Source organism: Apteryx rowi, unplaced genomic scaffold, assembly GCF_003343035.1.
Source record: "Apteryx rowi isolate R43461 unplaced genomic scaffold, aptRow1 scaffold_447, whole genome shotgun sequence".
In the NCBI taxonomy this organism is placed as follows: Eukaryota; Metazoa; Chordata; class Aves; order Apterygiformes; family Apterygidae; genus Apteryx; species Apteryx rowi.
Genome location: NW_020450702.1, coordinates 31168 through 52840, shown reverse-complemented (window position 1 = coordinate 52840; position 21673 = coordinate 31168). Strand labels below are relative to the sequence as shown.

The 21673-nt window shown below is 36.1% G+C and overlaps 1 protein-coding gene across 6 annotated transcripts in view; it reads right to left on the bottom strand.

Moving 5' to 3' along the window:
* Positions 1-21673, bottom strand: part of SRBD1 (S1 RNA binding domain 1) — a 142794-nt gene that overhangs the window by 102018 nt on the left and 19103 nt on the right. For all 6 annotated transcript variants that reach the window (XM_026077067.1, XM_026077068.1, XM_026077070.1 and 3 more), the window contains 5 exons: positions 18931-19034; positions 13731-13838; positions 6264-6421; positions 4935-5025; positions 3611-3718 (listed from right to left, as the gene is read on the bottom strand). In XM_026077067.1, coding sequence (XP_025932852.1) covers positions 3611-3718; positions 4935-5025; positions 6264-6421; positions 13731-13838; positions 18931-19034 — 569 coding nt within the window. The remainder of the gene's footprint in view (positions 1-3610; positions 3719-4934; positions 5026-6263; positions 6422-13730; positions 13839-18930; positions 19035-21673) is intronic.

The following is a 21673-nucleotide window of genomic DNA, read 5'->3' as shown; positions in this document are numbered from 1 at the left end:
AAAACTGTCAAACTGAGTCCAGAGAGGTTTTTAAAGCCACAAAAGAAAAAAAAAAAAGCGTGCCATATGCCTCATTTCCTATCACTGTCTACACCGATTTGTCTTGTCAGAAAAGTTCAGTAAAACTATACGTAGTATGTAATTGTCATTGCTGAGGACTTATTTGAATAGCTTGGCTTTTACATATTTATTGGTACTAGAAAAACACAAAGTGATGATCAAATAAAATACCGTGATAAATAAATATCAAATAAATGATTGATAATTCATAATTGGTTTATTGATAATAAATATCAAATAAAATATCACAATGTTTTTAAGAGACAAACTTAACTGGCTTCCATGAAGAAAATTATTCTGAAAATCTCTCAATACTGGTACAGCTTAAGTATATGGACTGGAAGTAAAAGAGTAAGAACAGGCTATTTTTATTTATTTATTTGTTTGTTTATTTTTTAAGAAAAATCACTTCTGATCCCTATCTCCACTTTTAACTATAAATTTAAGTAGTATCATCTTGCAGGCTTTATTTGCAAAAGAAGTTAAAGTCTGTAGCTCCTATCAGCCACCTCTCTTGAATGACAGCTTAAAACATTGATTGAAATTTTGTTTTTAAAGTCCTATAAAACAATCCAGCCCCATCTGCCAGGCGACTTTCTTTGGGGTCCTTTGGGGTCCCGAACTCCAGTACGATTGGCTTTTCTCCAAAATCTGCATATAGCAATGAACTGAGTTCAATTCCACTGGGCAGGGATTTCTGCCTTCCTGCCGTTCAGTGCATGAGTGTGAGAGACCGAACGCTTGGAAAATGGTACAGTGTTAAACTGTAATAGAATGCAGTTGCACTTAAGTACTTTCTTTTTCTTTTCTTTTTTTTTTTTAAACAGTTCAAACAACTGAATTCAATTGTAAGCCCATTTGCCTAGTGCTGCAACCTTCTGAAGCAGATCTTCTTTAAGCATGAACTGTTCCAAAGTTACTTAAATTGGTTTCTTACAGACTTAAAATGAAAACCAACAATTTATACAGATCACTTGATCCAAAAGTATACTACAGGTTTCCATCAAACTAATTAAAGAGCTGTGTTCAACCTACAGGTAAACAAAGCCCTCACATTTTCTCTATCATGAGAAAAGGTACAGGAGAAAAACTAATCAAGGGAAGACTTAGTACGTGGAAAGTGAAGAGTCAGTCGCACAGAACATGCTTTCTTACAGCATCAAAACACTTTTAAAGATGACTGACAGAGCTCATTCTTCCATTTCATCTTTCATGGTCCCTCTCAAAAGGTAGCAGTGACTTTGCAACATATGCCTGCTGTGACCTACTGTTCAAATGATCATTCTCTACTAGCTGCTCCACATTTAGCAAAGATACTTATGCTTTTAAGCTCAGACTTAAGTATTAAAAGGCCTGACATGAATTCCAGGCATTTTATTGGATTATTTGGGGGAAGAGGGGGAAAATCATCATTACTTTCTGCTACTAAGAAATACCAAGGAGATTAAGAAGAAAGTTTTCTGGAGCTAGAATGGGGACAGAGTCGCTACTTTGCAGGATTCAGTGGCAAGGCTGTGAAACACAAGCACTAGATAATGCAATGAGATGCCTATAAAACTGGTTTAGCAGAAAGGGCAACATGGGAATCCTCATCTTGAAGAAAGAAACTCAGTCAAGAATGTCAGAATAGGACAAAAGACATCAGGACTGCAAGCCCAGCTTATCTGTAAGCCTACATACATACACACACTCCAGATGGTAGTATCTGCATAGTACAGTATCAAAAAGTTCATCTATAACATGTAGTGCAATAAAAACTTAAAATCTTCCTTCTTTATTTTACTATATAGTACCTCAGTGTTCTACATACAGATTCTGAGGTAGGGACCAACTTTTCATCATTTATGAGCATAACACAAGGAAACCATTAACATCACTACAATATAAAGAAATAGTGAGATTAAATACTACTTTGATTATGCTATTTTTTTTTGCAATAATTATTCTTGTGGATCAACAATTACATTTACATATTTTTCCTACAAACATCAAAACAAATTCTGGAAAAATTTAAAATTCACCAGTGGTCCTAAGGAAAAATGAGCCACCCTGACCCCCCCAACCCTCCCCAAAATCTGACACTACTAGACAAAGCAACCTACTTGACAACCTCTATGACTTCTGCCTCATACTAATTCCTATTTCACAACAGTTTTTATCAGTTCCAAGAACTTAGTAGTTCTATCAGCTCAAAATCAATACTGATAATAATTTTGCAAATTCTGTAGTCTTGCTCTACAAACAGGGAGAAAATAGAAAAACAGAAGAAACCACAGTAAGAAAACCACCCAGAGTATTATATAAATAAATTTTGTTGTATGACTAAACAGTTACTTGCATTTTGTAGCATATGATGAAAAACTATTCAAATCAAACGACTATGGCTCCTTCAGACAAGGAACAAAGTGTTTATGCTACCATAAAGGATTTTTAAACTGCTTGAGGTGAACAACAGTGAAATTTACTATTTGCCAAAAAACTCAGTGTGAAGTGTTTGCCATTCTGTACTGTCTATACAAATCCACTTTTTGGGGGTTGAATTCAGTAGACAGCATACACAACTTTTCAAAAGCTTGAAAGGTCTCTTTCCTTTGCAAAGAATTTAAAAAATCTGAAAACCCCTGCTATGTCTCTTGAAATAAAAAGCAGATTGAAGCATCAATCTTGTTGCAAATTTATACTCATCATAGAAGCAAAGAACAGTGCTATGAAATAATAGCGTCATTTCACAGGAACAATACATTGTTGAACATTTCTGTAAGATAACTTTATAACCTATGGAGAGGAGGGTCCATTAAATGGAGTAGTAGTTTGAACAGAAATAGGTGATGTCTTTTTAAAAAATTTAGACAATGTATTTCAGTATGCTAACACAGTAAAAACTAAATATTGCTTCAGCACAAAGAGTAATCCAAGATTTAAGTCACAAAAAAGGTTAAGGGAAAAAAAAACCCAAGTGTGAATAAAAAATTAAGAGCAGTTCTGCATGATGGAAAAGAAAGCAATATAGAATGGCTATCATTCAAACCAAAAGCAGAATAGTTTAGCTTGAGTTCAACAAACTAATGTATAAAATTTGAAGCTGTAACAGGATAAATACCTTCACAACTTTCTGCTGGATATTAACAAAATATTTTCTTGCAGACCTCTTTCTGCCCAGGATTAGCAAATATTCCATACCATAGACAACACGAGCATTAACATTTGCGTTTAAACCTCATTGATCAGGAAGTTAAACACACAGTGCAAACACAAGTCCTTGGCGTAGGTTTAAGCTGCTAGGCTGCCAGACTCTGTTATAACAGTAATGGCAACAGAGTGAGCTTCAAGAAGAGGAACTTCAGCGAGTGTCTCTTACTGACTCAGAGAACTACCATCTTGCTCCAAAGAGCTTCAGCCATCTTCCCTTGGCTAGAAGGATGAGTCAGCATGACTCAGCAGAAAAAGAAGATGAGATGACAGAAAGAACCACTTCAAAAATTATACTTAAAAATACCTGTTAAGTTAAAATGTGAAGAGATGAACATCACAGAAAGCAAAGCGATCTTACCAGTAAACGACATCCAACGGTGCAAAGTATTTCTTCATAATTAAGTCAGCAAAGTAAGCTTCTGTTTCTCTGCAGGCTGTGCCATTGCCAATCACAACAGTGCTACAGCTTTGCACAGAGTTTAAAGAAAAAAAACAAAGGTTATTCTTAATTATTCTTTTAAGGTTTTTTTACAGACAGTTTTGATACACAATAATTTTGATGTACAATTACTTTGCATAATACAGGGCTTATATTTAATAAGAACACATGCCTCAGGAGGATCTTGGAACCTCACAAAGATTAGCATCTTTACTGGAAACCAGACTTAAAATATAAAAATTAAAAAAAAAAAAAAAAAATCAAGCCCGATAAGGCACAATAGGGGAAAGGAAGGTTGCAAGACTAGTAAGACTAGTGATATCACATTGTGTTTAACAGGTCTTCAGTACGACAGTTCGAGAGATGAGGCAAAATTTTCACTCATTTGTGATGGAATTGAACAGTGGCAATACTAACAGAGAAAACAAAAATGATGCTTCATATTCATAAAAGAAAGGTAATGTATTCACAGTCCTCGAACCCTTCTAACCTCGTATTTCCTTCATCTGTATAAGTCACAAAAAAGGGCAGAAGCCCAAGCAATCAGAATTTCAGTTCCTTAATAGGAACGTTATAGTTTGCAACAGCTTGCAAGGTTACTCCCTCTGAACGTCCCCAACACAGCCAGGCAGCCACCAAACCACCATGTTTAAAGGCAAACTAATGCTTAAAGACAAACCAGACTGTATACAGTGGCAGTTCAGCAGCTGATTCAGTGGACCAGCTGTCTGTCCACAGGGGATCCCAAAAGATCTAACTACAATAACCCTGTAATCACACTGTCCTCATCTGTGAGTCAGTCCAGAGTTCTATCCAGGCAAGATTTCCTTTGCTTAACACAACTCTTCTGAAACTAAATGTGGCTTTTCAAACAGGCAAGCATTGGTCAGTGATTTTATTTGGAAAGGAGGACAAGGACATGAGATGGGGGGGCCAAACCTGTTCATTAGCTGAATGTTAATTTCTACTCCTAAAAATTAAACGGATCAGCAGAGTTTTATGGAGATACATTCATATCATGCAGTTTTAGTCACAGTCATTCTTTGATTTCACATGCTTCTAAAAGATACGTATCATAAAAGCATGAACACAGACCGAAAGAAAAATAAGCCCTGAGCTACGTAAAAGAGTAATTCCAGTTAAATCAGTAGAACTCTGATTCCACCCAAAGGCCAGTCTTGATATAGTGAAGATTTCTATTAGATTTAGTAAGAAATAATAAGTGGAAGCTTCCTTAGCATACTTGTATTGTAGAAGATGCCTCTTTATCTTCTCAGCTTCACGAAATCCTTGACCAGAGTGCAAGTAGACGACATCAGTATGGAGTATCTGACCTAGAACAATGAAAGACAAAGCCATTGATAAAAACAGGGATCCAAAAGCTATTTCCTATTTCCTGCTGAACTACTAAAGTAATTTGATGACTCACACAGAAAGCTTTTTAATAAACCATCCTTCCCTTTCATTTTTATATCTTATTATAAAAATAATTATGGTGGGTGGAGGACAGAAATGCTTTGGCTGCCAGAGCAAAATTGAGTTGACACATTTTCTAGGTCCTTGAAGACATATCCACATAACAAATAATGACCATCTAGTCACATTAAGAAAATAAAACATATTATGTTATCAAAGAGAAAAACAGCAATTCACTGAAAAGGACTTATTGCTATAGCCTTGTACATTTTACAGATCCATTAAAGAGAAATGAAAATTAGGAATCCAGATTTAGACTTGCAATCCAGAAGCCAGAACTCCAATGCCAGCTCTTGCCATAACCTCATCTATCAAATTTGGAAACAACTCGGTATTAACTGGTATTGATAGCTCATGGTACAGTAAAGTTTGAGCTGCCATTGCAATCTAATAACCATTTACTTTACCTTTATTAGCATTTCAGCACATGTGAATGACAAAACTTCTCTTCCTCCCTGCTGAGTGGACATATTCTCAGAGAACAGGCAAAGACAAAATACGAGGGAAAAACAAACCATTTTCTCGTGGGTATACAGAGTATCTCCAGATCAGACTAGGGTGCACTGGTAGGGTTTTGTCCTATATCTGTCCAAGAATTGAACTTAAAAAGTTCTGCAAATACTTCGTCTGACTGCTCACATTAACACACAAATGACTAAAGGAAAGGGGCCGATTTAAAAAATGTCCAGATGTCTGAGATACTACACATAGAAAAAAAGCTAAGTTATAGCAAGTATTTAAATTCAATTTTTTTGTTAATCAATAAAAATGACAGGCGTGCTCTTTGCTGACTACTGAGAGGCACAATTATTTGAACCTGTACTCAGGAAGACAGAGAGGATTTTAACTTCTACTTCAGAAAAGGGTAAAAACACCAAAAGAGACATTGGAATTCATACACACAAAATTTAACCTTATGCCCGAAGAAGGGAATTTGCATGACAGGATGTGTGGAAACACAAAATCCTTAGCAAAATAATAATTAAAAAAAAAAATCGGATAAAAAAAACAGGTTTTGTAACAACTATCCTTTACAGTAATTGAATATATTTAACAGCCCTTTCAAAACAAAAGAATATTCAGAATTGACACTTACTGGTTGGTGAAATAATAGCCAACTTGCAGCCATGTTTGTAGCCAGGATCTACTCCCATCAGAGTACGACCCCTAACAGGGCTGGTCAGAAGCAACTGCCGAAGATTTCTTCCAAACATCATTACAGACTCTTTCTCTGCATCAGATGTTAACTTTGATCTTAGAAGGATGAAAGCAGAAAGCATTTTTCCTCCACTTAGCTTTCAAACACACTTTTGAATTGTTCGAAAGTTGTAAGTTTTTTCCAATAGGTCTTTATTACCTTCAAATAAACATTGCACTTTCAATGAAGTTTTTGACACTTTTTTAAAAGGAACAGTTATATGGCCATCTCATTCTGGTGAGATGAATATTACAAGTATAGTAGAAATACCTGTAAGTCTTATAAAAGCATGCACGCATACCAACTTCAATTGAAACATTCACTCATCATAACTTTGAGTGGAGAGCAATTTCCCATCAAAGCTTGTATCTGCTTGCAAAGAAAACTGGGTTTGAAAAAGGCATGGGTTGAATTCATCATAATTTCCCAGTTCCAGTGAAAAATCACAACTCAGGAGAAGAGGGATTATCATTTAGGCCAGAAATGGACTAGACAGAAACAGGAAGGGTCTACCCAATTAATTGCTTACACTCTATCACTCATGAGACATCTAGTCTGGTCTATGAATTACGTTATTTAACTAGCATAACTGAAGTGTGCTGATTTGATGTCGCTCTGTGAGGGTATTCTGCTTGCTCAGCAAAACACAAACCAGAAAGTTCACAAGTTCGTAATATTTCCCATCTTTCTCTTTTCCATGTTTTTCAAAAGAAGGAATGGAAGTGAGTCAGTGCACCAAGGACTGACTTGGGTGGCTTTAACACTGTGCAGTAAGTATTCTCATTTAGGTGAGACAAATCACAGTTGTCTTAAGTAAAGGTGTACAAGATGCATGATGTCTTATTTGTCAAAAGTGGCCAGTGAGAGAACAACTGGTAAAGACAAATATTTTTGTCATTGTATGACTTCTAATATAAGAAAGCAAAATTGAAAAGTTATGGGACACAAATATTCTTCATCACCTGTTTTGGGGCTTTTTTTTTTTCTTTTTCTTCCCAGATATTCATTTCCATTTCCAACTGCATTCCATGGTCAATAACTAGAATAATTAGGCAAGCAAAAGCATTCATAACTTTAATACCATCTGTACAACTCCTTTCCTTTTATTCATCACTGAAAGGATTGGACATCTTCAGATGTTGGAGAACTTAAGAGTCTGACTTGAGCATGCCAAAGATCCAGTCATATACCCAGCTTAGCTCTGTCTCATCACACAGTGGAAAAGAGGGATCTGGTAAGTCCTCATCATCTCTCATTTGTAAAGTGGACTAAAGATCCTCTTGTCAATCTGTGGTAAATGGCCTGTATCTCTGATCTCTTAGTCATTCACATTTTTGGGTATGCAGCTGTGGGTTCAGAAAGACAGACTGATGTCATCAGTGAGTTTCTGTGAATTTGACAGCATTTTACATGCAGCTGGTTCTACAGCTTCCCTCACAGCCAGTCCATTGTGCCCATTCTGAAGGTCAGAGCAGCCAAAGAGAAGAAAAAATATTTTAAAGAAACAAGCAAACAGAAGACTGAATGACTGAAAACCACAACAGGCTTCAGGACATATGGAGAAGTGGCATATTAGAAACTTGACTCCTTCACCCTCTCTGTCCTAAACTATCCCCCCCCCTCCAGTAGGTGTGCTAAATTTCAGTTTCATGATATCTTGTTAATGCTCAGTCAACTGTTCTCTTCCACACATTACTGGTAGAGCATTTTCTAAGGAAGCATGCAAAAGGAGATGAATCCCCCTTACTCTCCCACCATGTTGTTTCTGTACAGAATATACTAAATTAACACAGATATTATTTAGAGCTAGATGGTGAAGGGTAAACATGCATTCCAAGACTCCCTAGGAATTCAAATGTCCTCTCAGCACCAAAGAGCTGATGCTCTGGATATCACCACCACTAAAAACAAGCATATGGGAATGGCAGTGCTAGTTGAGACAAGCGGTCCCTCTATTCCAATATCTTGTCTCAATTGCTACACCACTGCTATAAGCAGCTCTCTAGGGAACAGGAATAACAGCACTAGCACACCTGTCCCATAATCTTATCCTAGCCTCCAACTATTTTCAGCTCAGTAGTCCACAACAGATTTCTTGTCCAACTATTCGTCCAGTCTCCCACTGAACCCATGTGCATTTCTTGCATCCAGAGTCCTTTAGCAAAAGTTCTGTAGGTTCATCACAAACCATACGAATAGCTGTCTCCTTTTGGTTGGAAGCTGATTCCTCTTAACTTCATTTGATGGACCCCTGAGTTCTTTTTTTATTGAATGAGACAGTAAAAAAATTATCCTTAGAAACCTTATACCACTCATCACACAAGTCTTCTCTTTTCCAAGCTGAAGACTGCTAGCCTAGTCAACCCTTCTTCACACAGAAACCATTTCATACCTTGTTCATTACCCTTTTTCCCCTTCTCTGGGACTTTTCCAGTATTAATACATTTTTTGAGATGAGAGGACCAGAACTGTACATAATATTCAAAATACAGGCAGACTATATCATTGGTTCTGTTTTGTCTCTATTCCTTTCCTAAATAATCTCAACATTTTATCTTCTGAGCACCTAATACTTTTGTGGAGGTACCTTCCATAGCACCAAAGTCTTTTTCCTGAGAGCAGGGCAGCTCAGAGCTCATTGTTTTCCGTGTAAAAGGAGAATTATATTTCCTTGCAAGCATCACTTTACAGTTATCTGCACTGAATTTCAGTTGCCATTTCATTGCCTGGTCATCCAGTTTTGTAGCATCCTCCTGCGATGCATCACAGTCTGCCTCATCCTTGAAGTATTAAATAAATAAAAAAAATCCAAACCACAAAACCACCTTCTTCCATAGGGAGTCCAGAGATATAGACTGGAGGTGGTTGGTTGAATTCTAGCCCATGCAGTTAGCATAACAATTTGATGTCACTTGTGAGAGACCAGAAAAGACTGAAGCAAATACTTAAGCCTCACAGTCATATGGCTCTTCTACATATGTGCATGACAGAGGTTCAACCAGCAGCTTGTGTGTGGAAATGAAGTTTGTAAGTGGCCTGTAATGAAGAATGGTTGAATGCTCTTGGACTGGAGACTTTGTACAGACACAGAGCCCAAATTCTGCCTTTCATCTATCCCTGAAATATGGGCTCCCTATGGCCACAAGGCCAAGTGTTCCCACATTGCAAATTCACATCAGTCCACCTGTGAAGGGGGTCTTGTGCAGGAATTAAATTTGCCCCTAAACACATGCTATTAGTTATGTGCACCTTATGGAAGTCATGTTTAAAATTGGCATGGATATACAGAAATTTTCATAATAACAGGAAATGTTACAGAAAGTGTCAGGTGCATGGGAGGAACATAATGAATGCCCTTGCTATTACATAATATCCTGTCTTTTTAATTTCAAATATAGACCTCTCTTTTCTCTCTAACTGCCTCCCACTCAATGCTTGAATCAATGACATGATCTACCGTCCCAAGTACTGGCCCTTAATTCTAAGTTTTGGATAGTCATTTGATCCTTGAACAAATATCAAGCTACCTTGGACAATGTAATATCCTTTTCTTTTTCAGTGCACCACTGGCTTCATCCAAATGGCAAGATTCCCAGCTTTATGTTTTTCCAATTTCTGACAATTCTCATTAATATTACGGAGATATAAGGCAAAGGAGGATAGTGGTCCTCCTCTTTAAACACAAGAACAATGATTATTTTGCAAAATAAAAAAAAGCCCCACACTACTCAGTTGCTATGTTATGAAGAGTACTGATGAAGTCACAATTTCAAGCCCATCCCTTAAAATCTCAGAAGCACTCAGGCATGAGATAACTAACAGCTATATTTCAATAAAAGCAAATAACCTAATGACCTATTAGTTTCTATATGCACTGTTAGAGGATTCAGTTTTCAAACTGAGATTTAGAACTCCCCACTTCCATACACAATCTGAGAGGCAATCCTTTCCATGGAAAAATGTCTGCAAACTAGCTTCAGGTGCGAAACAAGATATACAGAGAAATGTTTGTGTCTCTGAAGACAGAGAAGAAAGTATTCCCTTTGGGAAAGCATGGAAAATTAGGAAAGGATTATCCATTAAAAAAATATGTCCACGCCGCATCGCTTGTATCAAATCTTGATGGAATTATTCCATGCAGTACTGCAACAAAATAAAATGTATTCTGAAGTGCCAAAAGCAACACTGGACATTATTATACCAGATACGAGAAATAATGGTATCCGGCAGAGAGTGGAAGAAAGGAAATTAAACAATAAATAAGGTAACTGTCTTGCTGGCAAGTTTTATCCTTTTGATGACCAGAATTTTCAATGCACTCTTGGAAACTTTCTGCTCCAACATTTAATAATTAAAAAAAAAAAAAGTGCGGGGGGGCTGGAAATACTAACGCTAAAAGGAGATATTAAGTACTTTAGCAGCCCTTTGCTAATACTCCTAAGAAAGAGCTTCTGTTGGGAGAGGAGAAAGAATAAAAGAAGGATAAGGGTTAAGTCGTCATGGGCCAGGAATACTACTGGCAGGTGTTTTGCATTCCTCTTCATAGGAGATCTGTTTCAGGACTCATCCCACATCACTTCATTCCTGGGCTTTTCCTAACTAGATACTGCCCATCATGCCAAGTTATCACAAAGAGTAAAACATAAGCAGATATCCACTCCTCAGAACAGGCAGCAAGCTTTGTTTTCTTTTCATCTGAGCTTTGTATTCTTTTCATTTGCAAGCTACATCCAGGAAGGAAGGGAAGAAACACTTCAAAACAAAACAAAACAAACAAAAAACCCCCAGAAAACTCTGCAATAATCTGCCACTGCAGCAACCCCTCAGTGTTATATAAACACTCATTTTTAAAAATTGAATTAAAAGAAATTAAAGGTGTTGGCCAAAACGGACCTGTGATAGGAACCATGAAGCAAAAACATGAGAAAAGAAGCTTGAAGAACCCTTATGTTACAGTTCCCTTACTCCTGATAAAGCCAAACACCACTAAAAAGGCAAGTCTCTCTAAAAGAGTTTGATTCCTAGAAGCCTAGGAATGACAACTACTTTCACGCACATTTGACAGAAGCCAACACTTGGACTCACTGTCATGAGATGTTCAGTATTTTGGCCAAACAGTGGACACAGTACCTCCCCTCACTTAGGTAGCTACATGTACTAAGGTCACAAAGAGGAGTGATCTCAACACTTTCAAAATCTCTGAAATTCACGATAGCTAAAACCAGCCTCACCATAGGGCGACTAGTCAAGTGAGTTGAAGCAATCATGCTTGCAAAGTAATGCACAAACACAACATATTGCAGTGAAGCAACCCAAAAGCCATTAGAAGTATCTGCTCTTCAAAATTTCAGCTGTCACTTGCTTTCAGAGGGGAAAAGTGTCCAGCCAACCACGTTCATGAAAACAAGTGCCTGGAAAACAACTCTTCAGTCGAACAGAAACGTAAGAGTGCAGCCAGGCAGGCATTTTTCAGATCAGCACATCTAACAAGTTATATAAGGACTACATTTCAGAATGCTATTGCTGATTTTAGATACTCAATAGTCTCAATAACCAACACAAATCATTTCAACATTTCTGATCCAAGAAACCAGGTCTCTTTGATAAACTCCATTTGAACTCCCTCAAAATAGATTTTAAAATTTAGATCAGGCACCAGGAAGCTTTGCCTGAAGCTAATATGTTAACGCTTTGGGGAGCTTCTCTTGTATTCATAACAGAAGAATCACACCGTCAGCCTCACAAAGCTCTTGCCAGATGTTTTACGGGAAAGAAAAGGCTTCTTCTTACCTAAGAAGGAAGAGAATTAATTTCACCTTAGATACTAAGATTAATTCAGAGGAGTAGAAAAAAAATGACAAGACAGACAAGTAAGATGTAGCAGGACCATGCTTTTGGCTGGCTATTCTCTCAGAGGAAAACCTTGCCACTTTTCTCCTCTCAGCTTTTGATATGAAATACAGGAAGTGCTGCCATACTACAGCACAGCTACCAGGCAAGTTTTTAGGGCTAGTTTTATAGTACTGCATTTTCCTTTTGACATTTAATGGAAGACTCATCCATATGTCCCTCAAGAGAAAATATGCTTCCTCAGAGTATATAAAGGAATTAAGCTAGCTCTTATGCAATAATTTCTCATACGAAATGTACTAACAGTATTATTTCCATTTTAGAGAAGATATATCTTCAGTATAAGGTTTGAAGTGTTTCAGCTAAAGCCATATAAAAAAATCAAGAACATACCCAAGATCCTTTTCTGGGAGCCTCTTATCCTAGAATTGCTTAGCCATTGACTACCTAGCTGAACAAGGAGAAGCCCCTATCTTGTCACAATATAAAGAAATCTGACTAATGCAGATGAAGCCCTGTCAGCATAAACAATAAACAGTAGCTTTTTTCTCCTCAGAAGGAGACTATCCATAAAGAAAACTTCAGATGCAAATTAAGCCTGACACAATACTTCATTAGAAGATAATGCTTTTAGAAAGTAGATTTTCTGCCCTTTTTGATCATTTCATAAAGGAGTATATGTTCAGTTCCCGTACTTCACCATGCAAATGCACTACCTAATGCTACTTTGACACTAAGTTTTAAATTTTCTTTAAATTTAGAACAATATTAAACATCTTACATGTGACACTTCATCTAATGACATTGTTACTACATTATCACTAGAAATAAGATTACTGAATTCTCTAGAGCCATTACAATATCCATGGAATAGTATCAGACTAACATTATGACTATTATATTTATCACAAAATGGAGATGACAAGTATGAGGGACACTTCCAGCCACAGCAGTTGCTTTGTCAGTTCCTTTCAGACAGGTAGAGGAAAGGGAGTCAGAACAATGCCACTGACAGTATTCGTGCAGTGACATGAGCAGATCCTGGGAAAATTCAGTGGCATAATGGTTAATGCTAATATGAGGATAATGAAGCAATTCTATTATGGTAATGTAACTCTAAACTGTACTTCATTGGATAAATGTACTGTCAACAACACAGGAACTCATAAATATTTCTTCTTCCATAGCCAGAGGTCAGGTATTTGTCCCTGGCAAGTAATGCAAAAAAAGTGGAATATGGACTGCGTGGGGGGGTGGGGCAGTAAAAAGAACATATCCTAAAAATAACAAACACACTTGCTATTCTGTGACTTCATAGATATAATTTCTTTATCTCAGACTAAACTGGATAGGGCCACAAATGAAATCTATAGCACCAAGACTACACAGTTTATTTCTTCCGAAAACACAGTCAGAAATGTACTGATATTTTCAAATATATAAAAGATTCTAATAAAAGGCAGGGAGGGGTTAAGAAATCAATAGCATGAAAATAAGCAATCATTCTGCACTTACCTGAATTCTCTACAGAGGAGAGGATATATAAGGCGCTTATATGCATCCTCTACTGAATTCTGTAGTATCCTCATTAACTCTGGTTTTACAAAGTGTTTTGGTCTCCATCTGTATACCCATAGAAAAAAAAACATATATTTTCAGCACATATGGAAAAACTCAGATAAAAAAGGAATTTTCCAAAAAAGTCTTCTACATTGAGTGTTACAGTGTAATGCCCTATAAATAGCAGAACTACTACAGCTTTTACGCAAGGAAGTCATAGCTTCAATTGTGAACAGAATCAGACACTAATGCAGTTCATGTTTTACTGTCAGACAAGGTACAAGGCCTATTTCTTTTAGATATTAGAACTCAAATCATGTTTTATGTTTTACAGAAAATATAAGAAAAATAAATTAAATCTTACTCTTCACTTAGAGAAGTCAAAACTTATCACAACTGAATGAAGAAGTTGGTTCCATATTACCATTATATTTGTCTTATTTTCTATTCCTTGACACCTAAAAAATGACCAAACATCCTCTACCAATGTCACTACAGGGCTATTGACGTAAGGCAACTGTGTCCAGACAGAAGTTCAAGTGCTAAAATAATGCCAAGTAATGGAACACAATCCAAATTTCGTCTGGAATGCTTTGAGTGCCTCTATTCAAAATGACAATAAAACTTACCAATTTTGCAGCAGTACTTGTTCAAAAAACAAAATCAGTTTGCAAGTTATTTTTCTCTTTCACTGTTACAGATATGTTTAAAGCATAAATAATATTCTAGTAAAAGGCAAAACAAAACCAAAAAATACCAAACAAACCCAGCATTTTCTAAGCCAAAGGTTTTTGCACATTCCCTTCTTTAAGGAGAATGTGCACAGTGGTCAGGGCCACAATGAGTTACTTCAAATTTTGTCCTCAGTTTCAAAGCTCCCCAGAATGCAGATCCCAGATAGGCACCCCATTAACCTTTTTATCTTTGTCAATGTTACTATGGAAAAAAAAATCCTCTGAACAATTACAACTGAATCGCTGAGACTGCCTTCCCAAGGAGAAGGAGAGGGGTGGAAGGGAGACAGCCAGATACATAGTACTCAAATAACATAAAGACTGTGAACATTTTCTATTACAGTCCAGCTGTTTGTGTTTCTTTTTAAAATATTGATAACATCCATGCTTTTCTTCATTTGGTGTCTTTTTTTTCCATGCCTGGGTGACATACGTACATATGGGGGAAGTGTGGGTGTGCTTGCTCCCCCACACACACATTTTTTTTTTTTTTTGAACTATCTGGATAATTTCTGTAAGGCTTTTTTTAAAATGCAGCAAGATAGAATTATGGCCATCTGAAAACGTGCCCAGATGCAGGCCCAGGCAAAAACAGGGCTGAATTTCACTCTTGGTTTGTTTACTTGTACTCAACTCAGAAATAATGCAAATCCTAAACTGCTCCTACCCAGAGAGCTTTTCAGTTGTTTAAGGGGATCTACAGTTTCCTGTAACACCTTTTACTTTTGTAAGTGTCTGTGTATATAATAGTTGAGAAACGTGTGATCAAGTCAACACTGCATTAATGCATACAGACATGGGAGCAGAATTAAACTTACCATTCAGTTTTACAACTTCCAGAGTTTTGAGTGCTTAGCCACATGACCTCATCACTTCGCTAAGAGTTTTTGCTAATAGTTGTATTATACCTATTTGTAACTGGAGACTTTTTCCATACATATTAAAACTGGCAGAGGCTTTAATTCCCCTTATCGCCACACAATCCTGTAAACATGAAATTTTTTACAGGTGTTAAGTATGACTAAATTCCCCCAGGAAGTATCCTCAGTACAGATAGGAACGAATTTGGAAAGCTGTTCCCCTCTCTCTTCCATCCATTAAAGTTAGTTAGTAAACCTTTTCTCAGCAAGTAGGTTATCACAGCAGATATTTTTATTACCTGCCTATATACAACTAAAAGTGATTCAGGCAAAATCCTGTTAGAAATCCTAAAAGTGCTACAAAACCAATTCTAGGCATATCACAAAACTAAGAATATCCAAATAGCAAGTTCAATTCATAGCAAATACTGTATTTTAATGATTCCAATACTTTGTGAGGAAAGAGAAAAATCCATATTGTTGTGAAAAACAAGGCACAAGCATGTCTGTATGCCTTTAAAGATCATCTAAGCCTAGTTAAACTTCTCCCTAAGACAAAATTTTTATTGATTATTTAACACAGAACTAACTTCTAAAATGCTTTAAATGAATCCCTATTCAGAAAACCTCCATAAAAAAAATAGTATCATCTTACTATGCTCATCAGCCCTCTGTGAACACATGCTTAGAACACAGACCATGATAAACCTAAGTGGCTTTGTATACACTAATACATCTCAAAGGGCGTATTATATTATACATCATCAACAGAATTTATGCAGCCCAGATAAGAACAACTAGTATTAATTAATGACTGTTTCAGAAAGTGTACAGCTAGTCATTTAGACCTGAATTACATAAAGCAGAGCTTTAATTTGTTTTCCTCCAAAACATTACATGAAAGTTATACCAAACTGCTAACCATACACAAAACATTCCTTTAAAGCCTTATAATATGGACTTTACACAGGATCTAAGAATTTTGTCTGGAAACTGCTGTGAAGTCATTTTTTAGGATGCAATCCCACTTTGGAAAATTCACCCCTCTTCTGAAGGAAGAATTCCAAGTTGTCTTTACTCTTAAAACCAGCCAAGCAGAACCTCTTCTGGCTGTTTCTCACTGTTCTTTTCTCCATGCCCCAGTTCACAATTACATCTTCAGGACCAGAGCAGTCCTAGTGCTAACAGAGTTATGTATGCTGTCAAACCCCACAGGGATGCCATTTTCTGGAAAAAAATAGATTTTATTCCCACCTGTAGTGTCAGGTTTAAGGATATGTACTCCTCCTGAGTTTTCAACACAATCCTGAATTTCAAGAAAACATAAATGCTACTACAAACATAAAAAAATATATACTGAACTTGCAAGGAAAATACAAGTCTTCTTAGAGGGTGACTACATGGAGTTCAACACAATAATGAAGAATTCCAGACTTCAAAACCCACTTTCCATTCAGTAGCATTTAATGCTAAAAAAAATGCCTCAGGAGAACAATTAAGGGTTAGCATATCCGTTACTAATTCAATATGCAGTAGGTGATACTGTCTTGTGGCAAGCATACTGGCCAAACTCTCTAGCTAGGTAATATTTCTGGTTCTGCAACTGATTTTGTGTGTGACCTTGAGCAAATTAGTTAATACCTTCCTCAAGTTTCGAACTCCTTGTCCCAAGCAAATATTCTTAACCTTCTGTTCTACCCAGTAAGCCAACACAATAAAAATAATCCTTGGCAGTCATTTCCAAGCTTCTAAAGCAGAATACACGTTCAGTAGGAAATATTTGTCAATTTGGTAACACCGTTGCCAGCCATTTAACAAGCAAGATCAGTATTTGTCATGCACCAAGATGTACTAAAACGATTCCTTCTGAAATTTTTTGGTGGAGGAAAAGTTGCCCCTAAATAGTAAAACCTATGAGCATATATAGCCTCATGAATGCTAAGTATTAATAAACGGTTCCATTTCCAAGGTCAATATTCTTTTTATCTCAGGATGACTCACAAAAGTGTAATCAATCAAAAATATCTCAATTTACATCCCGCTTTCATTTGTGTAGCACTGACAAGCTGTTCCAATAGCTGTGGCTCATAGTGCTTCCAAATTCTGTCACGGATGCAGTAAAAGCAAAACTGATGGATATTTCTTGCCTATAGAATATACATGTTGGGAGGGGGAAGTGTTCTATTACACGTACTAAAACTTAAATGAAACTTAAAGTGTGTTTATGAATCCTGCTGCTTCCCTGAAAAGTGATTTACTATTATACTCAGATCATACTATCCTATTTGGCCAAGGAATGTTTTAATTTCTTTCAGGGCTTCCATACTGGAGGCAGATCTATTAATTTTCTACAGAGAAGAAGTGCATTTTTAACTATATTCCTTTCTTGGAATTGGTGAAGAAGGAAAATACATGTCAAAACAGCATCACAGTATATAATTTACATATTACAGAAAAACATTTTTTCCCAACTTCTTTCTTCCCCTGGTTAATTGAATGTTAAGATGCAAATGTAAGAATTTTTAAGACGTTCTGAAAGCAACACCCAATATCTCAAATTATTGGAAAAGAGAAACCTATCTCTTATATGTGCAGGCAAAATACATGAAGTTTGGATAATAATATTCTACAAAAGGGGCCAAAGTCCAGTTTCCAATAAAAAGACTAATATACGGAACAAAATACTGAACTAAACAACCTATACTTATACCTAATGTTTTGCAACAAAATCTCAGAGAGCTTTGCAACACTAAACAAGCCATAGAACAAGCTTAAAAAAGCAACTTGCCAGAGCAAATCAGTAAGAAATAAAAGAATCACCCACTATTTGCAGCCCAGTTTTCTGACTTAACCAGAGATCACAATGCACAAATTCAGCTCATTTTATATATAAACATGAGAATCATGGGCTGAAGACAGCCATACTTATGTTTGCCTCATAAAACCTTTTCTTTCCTTTTTTTTTTTTTTTTTTTTTTTTAAAACAGGTCAATGAATGCAATTCTGTGTATTTGTGGAACTCGAACTAAAAGTATATACTTAACAGATCTAAAATACTATGTTTTGGATTGGGGGGGTCCAATTTTTATTAGAAATGACACTTTTTCAATTTTATCTTATATTTTGAAGATTGCCACCTTTAAATACTAATCATATATATAAAAGTATTTTTAGAACCTAGAAATAAACTCTATTCAATTTTACAAATTCTTATTGTTAATGACTACTGCATGCAATGCATATTGTAAATTCAAAATATATCCACATTTCATCAAGCCTTTGCATATTTTTAAAAGTTTATTTGATTGAAGAACGGTGCCAGTATTCCCAAAACATGGCCAAAAGCATCATATTCATTAGTATAATGCTGCAGCAGGTGGAAATACGGAATAAGAATTAGCCATTCACTAATTTCATCTAATAAATAATTGTTTAAATTATTCTCTTAATGTAACAAGACATGTGAGGTATGTTTCAGTATGTAGCTGCTCATGCTGGGTGGGGGGAGGGTGGAAGGACAGGGGGAAAAGAATTTCTGTAAGAATATGTGCTTATGCAGACCTTTCATTGACACACCACCAACAGAATTCATTCTTCACCCCATCAGGAACGTTGACCTTCACTGTCAGGATCTTCAGATTTTCCCCTCGGTTAATGGCCAGAATCTGAGTGCAAACATAAATGGCAGAGACAGGTGACACACAAAATATCCAAAAGATAAACTTATCAACATTTGTGTATGCGCTTGCTTGACATTCTGTAGCAAATCACAATGGTGGTACAGTAAAACAGTTCACAAAGCACTAGCATGTACAGATAGCATCCACAATTTAAACACATTAAATTATGCTGTAGCAGAACATGGCATACATTTTCCCTGCAGTCTGCAATCCCAAGATCCAGTTTATTTTACACACAAGTCAGCATGAATTTAGTTGCTGAAATAACCTTATTTAATAACCCAAATTAAAATTCAAGAAATTAATTGAAAAGTGATTCCAATCATAACTAGAGACCACAAAGTGAGAAAGTTTCTTCTATGCTTCGGGCTTCATTTTGCTTCCCAAGAGCAAATCCAAATTTAAAATTAATTATGCATCAGAACATGTGACACTATGGTAATCAGCTTAATTTGTAAGAGGATGAGTTCTTGATTATTTAAACCTAGATCATAAACAGCTGAAAATATTGTAGATACATCTTTAAATTAATATTAATACTCCGGCCTTAAAATGTATGCACATATTTCTGGCACAGTCTTGTGGGTACAAATGCATATTCATGAGTTAAATACAAATCTGGTTGCACAAGTGCTATTTGCATAGAAAGTTCTATTTTAAATGGACATCTGTGACTATACATTTAAAACCAGGATCACAGTACAAATGGCAGATACTGAGAGTTCCCTATTAGTCTCATCTCACTGTAAAGACAATGAATGCTCACCTGAAGCAGACCTTACAGTATTTATTAAAAAGATAATAAATAAAGGCACTAAGGGCTTTGAGAAACAGAATAAAAATTAGAAGCAGCTACAGATAAAATAATACAGGCTTTTAGATTTCATTTTCCTTTCCAAAATTCTTTAAAGTGCAGAAATCATTAAAAAAACTGCTAAAAGTTGATATTCCTATATTACTACACATGTTGCTGTATGTAACAGGCCCTAAGCACTGTCACAATAGAGCATTCTGTGTCAATCATGAACTTTAATTCAATCACTAGCTAACTCAGACATGTCACATATGTTAAATACAACAGTTTAAAATGACTGCAGGACATAGTACCAATTTATATTCCTCAACTTTACTGCTCTTGTGACATACCAAGCCTGACATATCATTGAACAACAAAGCTAATAATAAAAATTGCATGTGAAATATTATCGCATCAGGTACCTTCATTGCCAAAGCAAATGTTTTCATGTAGAGATTAGAAAGACATATTTTAACAAATCAAATGCTTTCATGTTTATTCTGATTTTATTAAAAAAGAGCTAAATGTCAAGCTAAAACAAAATCAAAATGATGCTCAGGAAAAAGAATATATCTGATAGAATTATGTTGTCATCATTCACTACACTGTTAGTGGGGTCAATATTTGCATCGCATTTTATTTACCGGCAACCAGTCTGTAGAATGTTTCATGCAGCCGACCTTAAAACAGCTGTATTGCACAAGCAAATATTTTTAACACCTTTATTCTTAAACAGTCTCTATCCTGTTGTAATTCTTCTCAATTCATGTCATTTACAATCTAGGAAATGCTCAGTTAAAAAAGTAACTAATCAATTTCTCCTCTTAAGGCGATGAAGGTGCTTGTTCTTTAGGTAACATTCAATAGACACAAAGTAATCTTTCAGGTCTGGAGGAAGCCTGTTCTTAGGCAAAACTGGAACAGATCCAGCTGAAGAGTTAGTGAAAAAAGCTAACTTTTTTTTAAAAGAAAGCAAGAACAATAATTTGACTTAGTCACAAAAAAGATTTATCAAATCTTATTCCATTTATCAAAAAATCCAACATCCTTCATATTATACCACAGATCTTTATTTTCTAGACTTACTGAGACTCACTGCATAAGTTTTGCCTATTTTGCCAAGCACTTTAATTTCAAATTCTTTTTTAAAAGAGATTGAAAAGAGAGCACTTGCCTCAAATATTACAGGTTATGAATAAATCTTTTTCCTCCCACCAACTCTATCTTCTCCAAACAGAGGAATGCAACCTCAAGGAAGACACAAATACTAAACTGTTTACTATTAGTCAGAAATTCAAATATACTGGCAAAAGGTTTTTTTTTCTCCTTAGTTGTGGCAGTGTTTCTATGTCTAGATAGCTAATACAGACAGGCACATCCTGAAAGAGTCTGGCTGGATTCTCTTTGGAGAGAGGAAGGAAGGAATGTCAAAGGAAGGAATGAAGTTGAACTTCTTGATAGCAAAAATGTTCCAGCAGAAAACACCCACAAAATAGTCAGATTAACTGATCATGCCAAAATCTGGACTCATTTTTTTTTATACAAATAACTTTTCCTTACTTCAGGTTCAGTTTTTTAACCTTTTCAGTCAGAAAACCTGACTCCAACCCTTCCGATCATTTATTTCATGGCACGTCTAAACGCATAAAAAACCCAGCTTTCATTAACATTGAACAACAGCACATGAAATAATAGCTTACTGCACACCATTATACCTTATTCTAATATACACTGCAAGGCACACTCATGGCTATAAATATTTTGATCATAGAGTTTATTGTCTTACACATAACATGTGAGTTTACTCCTATTGCCTTTAATTACATGC